This window comes from Balaenoptera musculus, chromosome 11 (assembly GCF_009873245.2).
Source record: "Balaenoptera musculus isolate JJ_BM4_2016_0621 chromosome 11, mBalMus1.pri.v3, whole genome shotgun sequence".
Lineage (NCBI taxonomy): Eukaryota > Metazoa > Chordata > Mammalia > Artiodactyla > Balaenopteridae > Balaenoptera > Balaenoptera musculus.
The window spans coordinates 61,672,675-61,686,053 of NC_045795.1; the positions used below are offsets into that span (position 1 = coordinate 61,672,675).

Consider the following 13,379-nt stretch of genomic DNA (forward strand, 5'->3'; position numbering starts at 1 on the left):
AGGCAGGTAATGTAAATGAGAAAAGCCAACATAGTGAGGAGAGTCTTTATTGAATCAGAGGGTACATGCTCTACTAAATATATTGTAATTCAGCTTTTTCCAAAACACATCAAACAGAACTGGGCCAAGGCCCTCAGGCCACCCATTTGTAGCTCCTGGTTTACATGTTTGAATCCCTTCTGGGTGGTGAGCCCCCAGAGAGCAAGGAACTAGGGTTTTCTACCTCTGAATGTCCAGCATCCAGCACAAGGGGACTCCAACATCTGGGGAATGAATGGAATCTGTTACCAAATAACCCAAGACTAGGCTAGATCTTTTCAAGACATTCTAGGCAAAGATCAAATTCTCTAGGCCTGCTCAGTGCTAGGCCATAAAAGTGGATAGGGGGGTGGGAAATGCAGCAAATTGCTTTTCAAGAAAAGCTGCTCTAGGTGGAGAAGGCAGTTTTGGTCATTAGTTCCTTGATTCCCAGTGACTTATCACTTCTACTCCATCCCTTCTACACAACCAAATTCTTGCAGGAAGCATCTGTAGACTTTTTTTGAAGACAGAATCATTGCTATACTCATACCTGGCTTTAAATATTTTTTTTTTAATTTAAAACTATTTTTAAGACAAAACTGTGGTGATAGAAGGCAAATCAATGGTTTCCAGGGGCCAAAGGGCAGGGATTGCCTGCAAAGGGGTCTGGAGGAACTTTGCAGGGTGATTGAAACGTTGTACCGCCTGACAGCACTCATCAAATAGTGCAGTTGAGTGGTGAATTTTATGGTATGTACATTATATTTCAATAAAGTTGAAAAATATATTTTACTTTTAGATAAAAAATACATGAAGCACAAAGTAAAATATGTAAGCATATCTCTATAAGGCACCCCTATTTTATTTCACTTCACTTTGCCAAAGGGTGGCATACCATCCTCACTGTTCTGAATCTTGTGTTTTCCCCTCAAGAATATATCTGGGGGGGTTATGCCATGTCTGTAAACTGAGAGCCACCCCATTCTTTTAAATGGCTGTGTAGCATTCCACTGTTTGGATGTACCATCATTAATTTAACCAGTCTTCTAATCATGGACATTTGGCTTGTTTCCAGTCTCCAGTCACCATTGGAAGGAGAAGAAGATGCTCATCTGGAGTTTCAAGGTGCCAGTGGGACATACCTTCCTTGGTGTCCCACGTTCCTGGCTGGAACTGGAATTGTATTCCCACAGAAGCAGAGATCAGGGAGGCTGGAAGATGTTATTTCAAGGGTTTGGCTGTATTGTGTTGGGATGGGCTTCTGCAAAATGACCCAAGCACTGTCTACAATTTGAAAAAAACGTCTTCTTTGTCGTGATAAGTTGAGAACTTGCTCCTGACAGCCCAGGGCTGAAGTGCCTGATAAGGTTGTCAGCAACTTCAGGGCAGTTGGGCAATCCTCCACCTCTCAGCAGGGATGAAAGCAGGGGCCCTGCCAGACTCCATGGAATATCCAGCTCTGGTTTCATGGCCTGGCGCATTCCAGCCCAGTCTCAGTTTATGACACTTGCTCACAAGGACAGCTGTAATCTTCAGAAGCCCACTGGGAAGTTCTTTTCACTTCTTATGTGCAATTGGGCATGATGTTTAAGTTATATAAAACCGGTCTGGTCAGTTCCTTGGCTAAAAGGAAATGTGTATGTTTGTGCGTGTGCGTGCATGCACGCACGCACTGGCGTGCACTGGTACTCACCTGCAAACAATTTTTTAAAACATGTTCTAGTGTCATTGAGAACAATTTCTTGCAGTTTTTAATCCAGCAGCTTCGATTCTAGGAGCTTCCCCTTCCTCATAAGGGCCCAAAGCTGACCGCACTGGGATAGTGGCTGAAGCACAGTATGTAGTAGCAGAGGCTGAAACAACCAAAATGTCTCCCAAAAGCAACCCGGTTACACAGACAACGGCCTGGCAGTTTGGTCCATGTTGTCTGCTGCTGAAAATTTCAATGTTCTTCTTGGGCTCAACTCAAATAATCAAAGTGATAACAATTATTAAGTGAGGAATCTGTTCGAGGCTGGACACTGTGCTGAGTGATTTACAGACGTTATTTTCATTGGGTCTATGCCTCGAAGATACTCCAAGGCCCCACTCCAGTGAGAATTGTCAGCAGGGCGGCTGGTGATAAAGACAGCCCATCACCACAGGCTGAGTCCTCCTGGGGCCTCCAGCATAGCGTAGACTTCTGGCAGGAGCAGCAGCATTTGATAACTTCACCCTCTGTGCTGCTGGCTCTTGGCCTCTCCTCCGTGGCTGGTGTGCCACTGTGCACCAGAGTCAAGCGTCTGTCTGGATCCAGGAGATGCCCTGAGCCTTTAACACTCAGGGGCTCCATCTCACCATCTCTGCATCCACCATGATGTCCTGGGACCTCTCACCAAATGTTTATGAGTTGTTCTCAGGTTAAAAAATGTTTCAGCCAAACATCCTTGCTTGAAATAGCTTGATGTCCCCACCACCAGCTCAATGATGGAAGATAAAGCATCTGCTTGAAGGAATCTGGCACGTGCCTGGACATACACCATCCTAGCCCAGCTCCCAGCTGGACCACAAATTGTCAAGTGTTGAGAAGTCTCCTCATGGCTCCAAGCATTGCGCGACGTTACTTGGAGATGGCCAAGTGGGCAGACCCCAAAACAAAAACAACAGCCTGACTTGAACTCTGTGTAATTTTTGGATGCAGAAAGTTGATGAACGCAATTCTGGAGACTGTCTTTTATTGTCCCAGCCAAAGGCAGCAGGTGGACACCCGTAAGTTTTTACAGAAGTGGCACATTTCCCCCAGAATGCTTTGATTATCTGCCATTGAGGGTAGGGAATATTTGCACTTCACTTAAAACAAAGAAAGTTATACCATTTGTGCTCATGGAATAGTTATAATTTGCTTTTTCAAAATATTTCTGAATTTATTATTTAAAGATGTTCACAGTCTAGGGTGAGGTGGTTAATGGCCTCATAGTATATTGTTGAGCTGCATTTCCATCAGGCAGAATGCATGGCCCGTCCAAGAGTACAGCCTCTCCCTGGCAAAGTCAGACTAACAAGGCTCTCAGTGGTGCCCTTGGCTTGGGCTGTACTCAAAAGAGAACTGAAAAGTGCAGATTATTTTTTAAGTACAGTAACTGAAGAAAGAACTTTAAATTTTATAAAAGTTTGTGAAGTATATGTCTGTAAAACAAATTCTGATTTTCTACTGTATTCTATCACAAATTCAGTATTACTGTTTAGAGAAATCCAAACCAAACGAACCAAGTTGGGATATTGTGAAGCAATGTGGTTCACATGGGAGAATGTGCAGGACAAAACAAAGTCCTTGTCATGATCATCACGGCTACCAGCAAACCATCCTTCGCGCAGGAGGGCTCTGCTGGCTACACTGTAGGCCAGATATTTCTGGTGTAACTACTTCCTTCCAGTCTTTTTTCCTATGACTAGAGTCACACTGTACATACACACACTACTTTACACCTTGCTTCTTTCACTGTATCGCCATCATTTTCTAGTTTTTCCCCTGCAAGTATCCAGGAGTGGGGTTGCATTCCCGAAAACCCACCCACACCCCCGTCCACTTCCTCCTGGAAGTGGACCAGCAGAGACTTATGAGCACGTTCTACAGAATGAAGATCTTGGGCCCTGGGGTGAGGAAGAGAACCCAGACAACCAAGGTGTCTACCACACCCTGAAGGGACACAGAAAGCTGTGGCTCCATCTGTCAATCCACACTTTCTTTTTTCTACTTTCTAGTTTTCCCAGTCCACACACGCAGTCACTGGGACTGTGCTTCCCTCCTCCTCCTCTTCTGTCTGATTTGCATCACATTTGGAGCCAGGAGACCTGGGCTTTAGACCTTCTTGCCCTTGCCACCTTCTCACAGTGACTTGAAGAAGTCATCTAACGTCTATAAGCTCGTACACTCTCCTAAAAGGAATTGGCCTTGACCTGGATTATCCATTTGTTTATTCCACAGATATTTACTAAGTGCCTGCTATGAGCCAAGCACCATTCCAGCCACTTTCCTAATGGGGATTGGATATGACCCTGCCTGAGCTCTTCCAATAGCTCGGGGGTCTCCAGAAGATCCACAAATCAGCTCTGATGTAAATCAGCTCATAAGACATTAGGGCTGGTGGTTCCTCCGCACGGTCCAAGCCCCTACGTGAAAGACTGGAAAACTGAGGCCTAGGGAGACAAGGCAACTTTTCCCAAGTCATAAGGCTAACTGTCGACAAGACTTGAAGTTAGAACCAGGTGTCCTGACCCATAAGTCTGGCGCTCCTACCACTCTGTCCGCCACATTGCCAATTGGACAACGATGACTTCTTCCTGGGCTCCCATCTATACTACATTTCAGTCTCCCTTTCACTTGGATAGGGCCATGCCACTGAGTTCTAGTCAACAGAGTGGCAGCAGAAGTGATATGAAACAAATTCCATTCCTGGACCATAAAACCCTCCATGTAAGACCCCCTCCTGCTCTTTTATCTTCTATCAGTTTGATATGGATGAACACAGAAGCCACACTTCTTGAAGATGGTGGAGTCAGAAAGTGGAAGGAGCCTGGGTCCCCATATCACTGCTTGGAGGAGATCCCCTGTTTAGGACCTTCTGTGAGTAAGAAATAAACATCTATTGCGTTTGAGCCATTAGACACATCTGGGTCTGTGTTATAGCAGCTCAAAGAGTGTTACACCTTAACTATTAGACTTATCAAGGTAAAAAGTCACAAAGAATTAATCAGTCCTCAATGCAAACATGAGGAGCTATCAGAGCGCAAGCCCATCTTCAGCCTTCTCAATACACAGTGCTCATGGCATTCTGATCACGGAACTGAAAGTAAATATTTGAAAGGAAATTCAAAATATTTCCCTTGCCTAAAGTTTATGATTAGCTTCAACTGGAAAGAATAAAGAAAGGAGTAAATTGCAGCCTGGGGTGGTTAAGAGCCTGTACTCTGAAACGAGACTGCCCAGATTTACAGATGGCACTACCACCTATTATCTGGGCTCTTGGGCAAGTTGGTTCCCCTATTATTCACTTTCTTCTATTTGACATTTTCTGTACAAGCCCTTTGACCCAGTAATTCCTCATCCAGGAATTTCACTTACAGATAAACTTGTCCATATACCCAACAAAGTCAGCTGCAAACATGGTCAGTGAGGCTCTGTTCATAGCAACAGAAGATTGGAAACAATCCATTAACAAGTGGCTGATTAAATATAACATGATGCTCCCATGACAAGGAATATTATGCAGCTGTCAAAAAGCATGACAGCTCCATATGTTCTGGTATGGAGTTAGAACCAAGATGGATTGCTACATGAAAAAAATTAAGACGCATATGGGACACATCCTCTACTATATACTATATTGTGCTCCTTTTTGTGTAAAGAAGGGAGGTATGTATATTTGTCAACTTGTACATGCTCAGGAACAATGCACAAGAAACCACAGCTGCCTCTGGGAGGAGGCCTGGGGTCAGAGGTAGAAGGGGACATACTCCCCTCTCCTCCCCACAGATCATTTTGTACTATTTGAAATTTTGTTACCAGGTACAGGTAATTCTTTTTCTAAGCACAGTTTTTACATTGTTTACATATTTAAAACATATACACATTACCATATGATCCAGCTATCCCACTTCTGGGTATTTATCCAAAGATACAAACACACTAATTCTAAAAGATACATGTACCCAGATATTCATAGCAGCATTATTTATAATAGTTAACATATGGAAACAACCTAAATGCCCACCGATGGAAGAATCGATAAAGAAGATGTGATATATATATAGATATAGATATAGATATAGATATAGATATGCACACACAGACACAAACAATGAAATATTACTCAGCCATAAAAAAGATGAAATCTTGCCATTTGCGATAACATGGATGAACCTTGAGGGTATTATGCTATCAGATGGAGGAAGTCAAATACTGTATGATTTCACATATATGTGGAACATAAAAAACAAACAAACGAAAAACAAAATAAATGAACAAACCAAACAAAAACAGACATGTAGATTCAAAGAACAGAGTAGTGGTTACCAGAGGGGAAGGGATGGGGTCGGGGGTGGGGGGACGCGAATGTGGAAAATGGGATCAACCGTACGGTGACAGACGGAAAATAAATTTTTGGTGATGAGCACGCCGTAGGGTATACGTAAGTTGAAATACAATGCTGTACACATGAAACTTATACAATGTTATAAACCAATGTGACTTCAAAAAAAAATTTTAAAAACAAAAAACACACATTCCTAGAACAAATATGAACACAGCACTCAGTAAGTGTTGGTTGATTTTTCAAAAAATGAAAGAAAATGTCTGGAGTGCAGACACTGTCTCTAAGATGACCAGCAAATGCTGTCTTTAGGAGTCCCACTGGGCACAGGGGGCATGGCACACTGGTGACAGAAGCTGAGTTCTGAATTCAGGCTACCTGGGCTACCATCTCAGCATCACTACATACTTGCTGGGTAGCCCTGGGCAAGTTACTTCATCTCTCTGTGCCCCTCTATTCAGGGGCTTATAGGAGTACTTGCTTGAGGCTGGAGAGCTAAATGACTAGCAGGTCTACTCAAGAACGCCTCCTGGATTTACATTTTCACAAGAGGAAACAGCTGAGTTTTTATTACTCAAACATTGTGTCATCTATCACAGTTATTTTGAGCCAATGTCTATTTTGGAAATATGTATATTTACATCTCCAAACACAACACATTTGAAAAAAAATGTATGTTGCAAACACAATAGGCAGAATGTGAGGATCTGGTGGAGATGCCGCGACTGCCAACAAAAGGGCTGCAGGAAGTTATTACACACAAAGCAACTGTCTGTGAAGAGCCACATACAGTAAATGGTCTGGCAATCCAGAAGGGATGTCATGCATTTTACATTTAACAGAATTGGTTGTTAATTATATATGGGTATCTTCTGCTGTTTCATTATGCTTTTGGAAACTGTTGGGGGTTTGGGTTTTGTGCAGTGGGTTTTTATAGTTTGTCCCACATGAAATAGTGAGATGTAGGGCATCAGTTAGTGTTTTCATGCAGAATGTCCGGTATTTAGGGATGAATTACTGATGTTAAGTGGGAGATGCTTACACGTAAAATACTCAGAAGAGTGGCTGGCACAGAGCAGAAGCTCAATATGTGTTAGGTATTACAAGCAGTAGTTAGTAATTAATAATAAAAAAACAAAAACAAAAAACCAAAAAACTTGTGTACTGAATACAAACCCAAGGCTACAAAGAGGTGAGGAAGGGGACTTGGCTCTCCTTGCTGGTTTCTCTAAAATGTTGCCAGCTGCCCAGGAGAAGGTGATGGGCTAATTACAAGGTTGTAGGAAGTGGTTTGAAATAATTTGATTGTGGAATAATTTTTATAATTTAGAATGATAATTAAGGGGTGTGAACTTTTATTAATCACCCAGGTGGAGAGCCTTGGCTATGGCTCCCCCATATCACGCCCCATTGTCCCACCCATCTTGACCTCAATCATGGATCCTTCTGACCAGCAAACTCCCCTTCTCCTACATCGAAACCAAAGTCAGCACCACTGAGCAAAATCGAAGGCGAGGCTTGTGTTATAAGCCAAGGGACTCAGTTCTGGCTTTTTGTTTTTGTTTTTAGCAAAAAAAGTGCTGCTGGACTATTAGTACCACCTAGCTGGGGCGCTCCTGAGATTCTTGAATACCCACCAACACCGTTCAGACCCTGCTTGCTGAGCTAGAGGGAGGAATGCTTCTCCCATAGTTGCTAGTGACACAACAATGATGACAGCCCAGGGGAGTATGGGAAAAAGGCATTCATACTCTGTTGGCAGGAAGGTACACCAGGACACCAGGACAAGCTACCCACAGGGCAACATGGACATGTGTATCCAAAACCTTAACCTTTTCTCTACTCTTCATCCCAGCAATTCTATTTCCAGAATTTTAGTCGGACAAAATAGTCAAGAATGTGCAGAACAATATAGCCACAGGAACACATTCTCAGATATATCAAAATGGGATAATCCAGCTGACACTATTTTATAACCTTAGCAACGCAAAGATAATATCATTTCATGTCATTATAGAATCTGTGCTATATAATTTTTAATGTCTTTTCACTGAACAGACCCCTATTGTTGGACATGTTCTATTTTTTTTTAAAGCTTTTTAAAAAAATATATATTTATTTTATTTACTTTTGGCTGCGTTGGGTCTTCGTTGTTGCATGCGGGCTTCCTCTAGTTGCAGTGAGTGGGGACTCCTCTTCGTTGCAGTGCGCGGGCTTCTCACTGTGGTGGCTTCTCTTGTTTCGGAGCACGGGCGCTAGGCGCACAGGCTTCAGTAGTTGTGGCATGCAGGCTCAGTAGCTGTGCCTCGCGGGCTCTAGAGCACAGGCTCGGTAGTTGTGGTGCACGGGCTTAGTTGCTCTGTGGCATGTGGGATTTTCCCGGACCAGGGATCGAACCCGTGTCCCCTGAATTGGCAGGCGGATTCTCAACCACTGCGCCACAAGGGAAACTCTGGACATGTTCTATTTTTAGTAGGAAAAATTGAAAGCAATCTAAATGTCCACCAATAGGGGACTAGTTAAAGCTATACAAAGGGATGGTCCCATTTTTGGTTTTACACACACACACACACACACACACACTAAAACTGTGCACCAAAACGACCAAGGTGGTTTGCTCACAGATATTTTGTTATATTTGTTGCCAATTTTTCTACAATAATTATATATACATTACTTAAAGCATTTAAATAATTTCAACTTCCTTTCGCCACATTGATAGCCTGGGAGAACCCCTAGAAGAATGTGGGGGGGCAGGGTACAGTCATCACAGACAAAACAGTAACATATGAAGTGACCCCTGAGGCTGATGGGTCAGCACCCAGGCACATGTCTGCAGCCAGCAGAGAAACAGTCTGTGTGGGTGTGGGGGTTAGAGTGGGGTCAGACTCATCAGTTCTGCCAGTTACACATTTGAATCTGAAGAATGATGAACACACACACTCACCCAGGGTGAGTGAACACGTCATTTGATGCGTACTCATATTTTTGGCAAGAAACAATGGCGGCAAGAATGGGGTCACTGACCCAGCCTCTGGTACCTGAGTGGTTCTTGGAAAGCCACTAAGTTGAGGGGTTTTTTTCGTTCTTTCTTTCTTTTTCTTTTTTTTTTTTTTAATGTTATCCTACTTGAATCTCTTAGACTAAACTCTTTTTTAAAAATAAATAAATTTATTTATTTATTTATTTTTGACTGCGTTGGGTCTTCGTTGCTGCACGCAGGCTTTCTCTAGTTGCGGCAAGCGGCGGCTGCTCTTCGTTGCAGTGGGTGGGCTTCTCATTGCAGTGGCCTCTCTTGTTGCAGAGCACGGGCTCTAGGCTCATGCGCTTCAGTAGTTGTGGCACGTGGGCTCAGTAGTTGTGGCGCACGGGCTTAGTTGCTCCGTGGCATGTGTGATCTTCCAGAACCAGGTCTCAAATCTGTGTCCCCTGCATTGGCAGGCAGATTCTTAACCACTGCACCACCAGGGAAGTCCCTAAGTTGAGGTTTTAACAAGGCTCTTTTAACTTAACCAGTCTTTCATTCTTAGAAGTGGGAGAGCTGGTGGGAATACCAAACTCAAACAAACACACCCCACCAAGATGCAAACTTTCCTTTACTCTTCATCTCTGCAGTGAGACCAACATCATTTTCACTCTGCAGAGTCTTAAGAGAGTTCAGCGATTTATAAAATAAATCCACTGTGCTAGGCTCTCTGGTTCCCTCCATCTCTTCAGGACAGACGCTACTAACTTCTTGAAGGCCTCCACCAGTTACATCAACCCCAAGACTTTGGGCAAAGCAAATGTACTCTGTGACTGCTCCAACCACAAAGGGATAACCTTTAGTTCAGCCCAGAGATGTGGCCTCACAGGTCCACTTCCTAAGACCACAGGAAAGATTTAAGAAGGTGAAATGGGAAAGTTCCTGGGCTTCCCTGTATCTGTACAATGAACCAAGAGACACAGCTCCAACAGTCAAGAACTTCCTGGAAAGAACAGACTCCACTGGAGCCACTGGAGACCAAAATGGCAGCCTCTCCAGGCCACAGGGAGGAATGAGACATGTAACAAAAGCCAGTTCAGGATAGGCTGTCATAGATGTCAGTAATGCACTGATGCCTTGACTTACACCATACTCTTACTGGAGGAGTTCTCAACTGTTATCACAGACAACCGGAAACATCTCAGACAATTCCCAGAGTTTCAAGACAGCTCCCAAGTGTGATGGGCACACTTTTTTTCTCACACATACATTTACACCTATTTTCATTAGCTAAATTACTCTTTATTCTTAAACTGACTTCTTCTTCAAGGGAATCTTGAAAACTCAGTCCAACTTACAATAAACACAGTAAATATTTTCAATGTCCCCTCTTCTGTGCAGCAATATGTCACCTCACTGCTGTTGGAGAAAAGAACCAGGAAGCTTTCCGGTCTCGGATTTGTCATGATGGCAATTGCTGGAACGCCCAAGTTCAACTCATCTGCTTAGATTGATTCTTTAACTTAATTTCCTCTAATTTACCTGCCTGCCAAACACAAACGTCCCCTTAGATGCAGCAAAGGGTAATCAAAAACCCAAATCGCTTCCTCGACAGCTCTTTTAAAAACACAAAACTCGTACTAGTCTCAGGAAAGGCCTCAAGTCAAGTTCTTACATGAAGAGACCAGTACGGTTTTAATACTTCCAGGGCCCACAGGACACCTCCTCGTAGGCCCAGGTAGCTGGGATGTGGCGGTCCCTGCCCCCCACCGGAACTCGGAATTCCCACACAACTGTGGACCGCCCCCTCCGCCGACCCCCTTCCGCTGTCCAAGCCCACTACCCACAGGTGCGAGGGGCGGGGGCGTGCAGAGCCTCCGCGGCACAGAAGCGCTTTCATTTTCGGATTAATGTTCCTGAACTTCGGGAGAGCGAGAAAGGAGCGGACGGACAGGGGAAAAGGTGAGTAAAAAGGTGGGACGTCGTGGCGCCAAACCGCCGTTTTCTCGCCCCGTTTCTCTGGCCCAGGCGCTGAGGTAGAGGGTGCGCCAGAGAGGGAAGTTCCCTCCTCACGCCCAGCCCGGCGCCATCAATAATCCAGGTAGAGCCCCCGAGCGCGCGGCGCGCCACCTCAGCGAGGTTCCCCGGGCCTGGCTTCCGCGCGCCCTTCTCTCCTTCTTCTCTGCCAGCGCCCGGCTCGTGGCCCCGACCACCGCGGTGCTCCCCGCTCCGGGACACCTCCACTTGCCGCGGTCTGAGCCCTGGGCGAGGTCGCGCGGAATCCAGGAGGGTACGGCCACCACTCCCGACGCGGCACTCCCCGGAGCCGGGCTTCCGGGGGGGCCCAGCCGTCCGTCCGCCCCGCCCGCGCCGTCCCTGCACCACCGTGGCGGGCGGTGTAGACCCTCAGCGCCCAGTGCCCCCTCAGCGCCCCGCGCACCGGCAGCGCCGCACTCACCCCCTCCGCGGGACAGGCGCGCAGCGCCCAGCAGCAGGACCCCCAGCAGTGCGACCGTGACCCTGCAGTTCAGGCCGGCCATGGCTCCGCGGCGCCTCGGTCTCGGCGGGGAAAGCGAATGTGGCCCGTGATTCGGAGCGGCTGGCACGAGCTTCTCTTAGTTCCGTCCCGTCGCGCTCACCTGTGCGCGGGGCGGACTGGCCCTGGCTCCGCCCAGCGCCGCGGGAGCCTGAGCTGGCTGGGTCAGTCCCCTCCTCCCTTTCCTCCTCCCCTTCCTGCCTCTACACCCGCCTCTCTCGTCCAGAGCAGTGGGACCTGTAGCCACCTTCCCGGGCCCAGCTGCCGCCCCTCTCAAGACTTTGTCTACAGGCGCGAAGGTCGCCCTTGGGGAACCCAGTCAGGCGTCCTTTTACTTTCCGGGCGACAAAGGAGGCCAGTGTGCCGCGCATTTTTCCGGGGAATCATGTCTGTGGATCACTCAAGCCCTGGCTTCCCCCTCTGCTTCCTGATTTGGGCTGGAGCCTTGCTGGACTTTAACGCCGGTGCTACAGCTAATCTTTGCAAAACTGTGAGCCTGAAGCCAACTCCAGGCACTTCACAGACAGTATTTCTAATGCTCACAGCCACCCTTCCATATAACAGTTGAAACAGATTTACTGAGTCACTCAACCTGCCCAAGGTCACCAGGCCAGTTAGTAATTTATGGAGGCAGGATTTGATAGCCCCGGAAGGGGTTTCCACAAACGGGGTTGCTTTGTTACATTTTTGAAGAGTGAATGAATGAGTGAATAAATGCATGAGGCTGGAGAGGGCCAAGAGAGGAAACCTGAACAGGTCCACAGAGGCCCCTTCCTTGAGTTGTGAATAGTATGTATGGGACTAGTGTGAGGCATTTACTCCAGTCGTTGGGCTGTAAATCAAGTGGCGCTGGGTATCTTTCCCTCCTCCCAGCTGCTGGTGTGCCATCTTTCTCTGGTTTCCGAGGTCCTATGGATTCTTCTTACCCCCTGCAGACCACACACCATATCCAGGGTCACAGGGCCACAAGGAGAGGCAATGGATGGTTCAGGGACTCTCAGCTAGCAGACCAAGGTTCTGCCAAAATGACTCCAAGGGCCCCCCTGGGTCTGTCTGTGCCAGTGGGCAGCCAGAGGCTGGGCCAGGGTCACCCAGAACAACCGGGTAGAAGAGCACATGAAAGAGCATTGGTCTACGTTCAGCTCCCACTTTTGTTTGATTCTTGGGGGAACTGAGCTTCTCCAGGCTGTCCTTACACTCACTGGGAACAGGGCTGAGAAACCATCTCTTAGGAGCTTCATCCCCTTCCTTCTGTGTGTCTTCAATGATGAGAATAAAGCAAACTCTGCCCCCAGTCCACAAGGGAGGCAGGGATGTCCAGGTTGCGGACATGACTGCCCCCCACCCTTCCATCTATGGCAGGGCCTGGACTATGAGCTGGGGGGAACGTCAGAGTTTACCTTCCAGTTCACTTTCTGCCTCAGGCAGACAGATGGGGAAACTGAGGCCTGGAGAGAAGGAAGAGGATGAGAAAAGTAGGAAAGCTTTTGATGCTCCCCAGGGAATTGAGGGCAGATTCATCAAGAGAAAGAAATTTTCAGAAAATCTAAACATCTTTCAAATATGTTTATGGTAACAGGAGAGTAAAGCAGATTTTGTCTATTTTCCTAATTCTAAGCAGGCATATATACCCCAGCATCTTTTCCTAGCATCCATAACACCATTGTTTTCCACATATGATGATGATGATGATAATGGCAATGTGTTGAATTGAAAATACTGGAAATACTTTGTGACAACTTTAAGTCTAAGGAACAAGTCATTTCTTTACTGTATCATTTCTCCAAAG

General features: G+C 46.2%; 1 protein-coding gene across 4 annotated transcripts in view; it reads right to left on the bottom strand.

Moving 5' to 3' along the window:
* The window catches only part of CDCP1 (CUB domain containing protein 1), a 52,905-nt gene extending 41,160 nt beyond the window's left edge, over positions 1–11,745 (bottom strand). For 2 of the 4 annotated variants that reach the window (XR_005021852.1, XM_036869055.1), the window contains exon 1: positions 11,513–11,745. Coding sequence is in view for 3 of the 4 variants with exons in the window: in XM_036869055.1 (XP_036724950.1) it covers positions 11,513–11,594 (82 nt within the window). In the remaining variant the exon portion in view is untranslated. The remainder of the gene's footprint in view (positions 1–11,512) is intronic. The other 2 variants (XM_036869054.1, XM_036869053.1) reach the window with 2 other exon arrangements.
* Between the last annotated feature and the right edge of the window lie 1,634 nt (positions 11,746–13,379).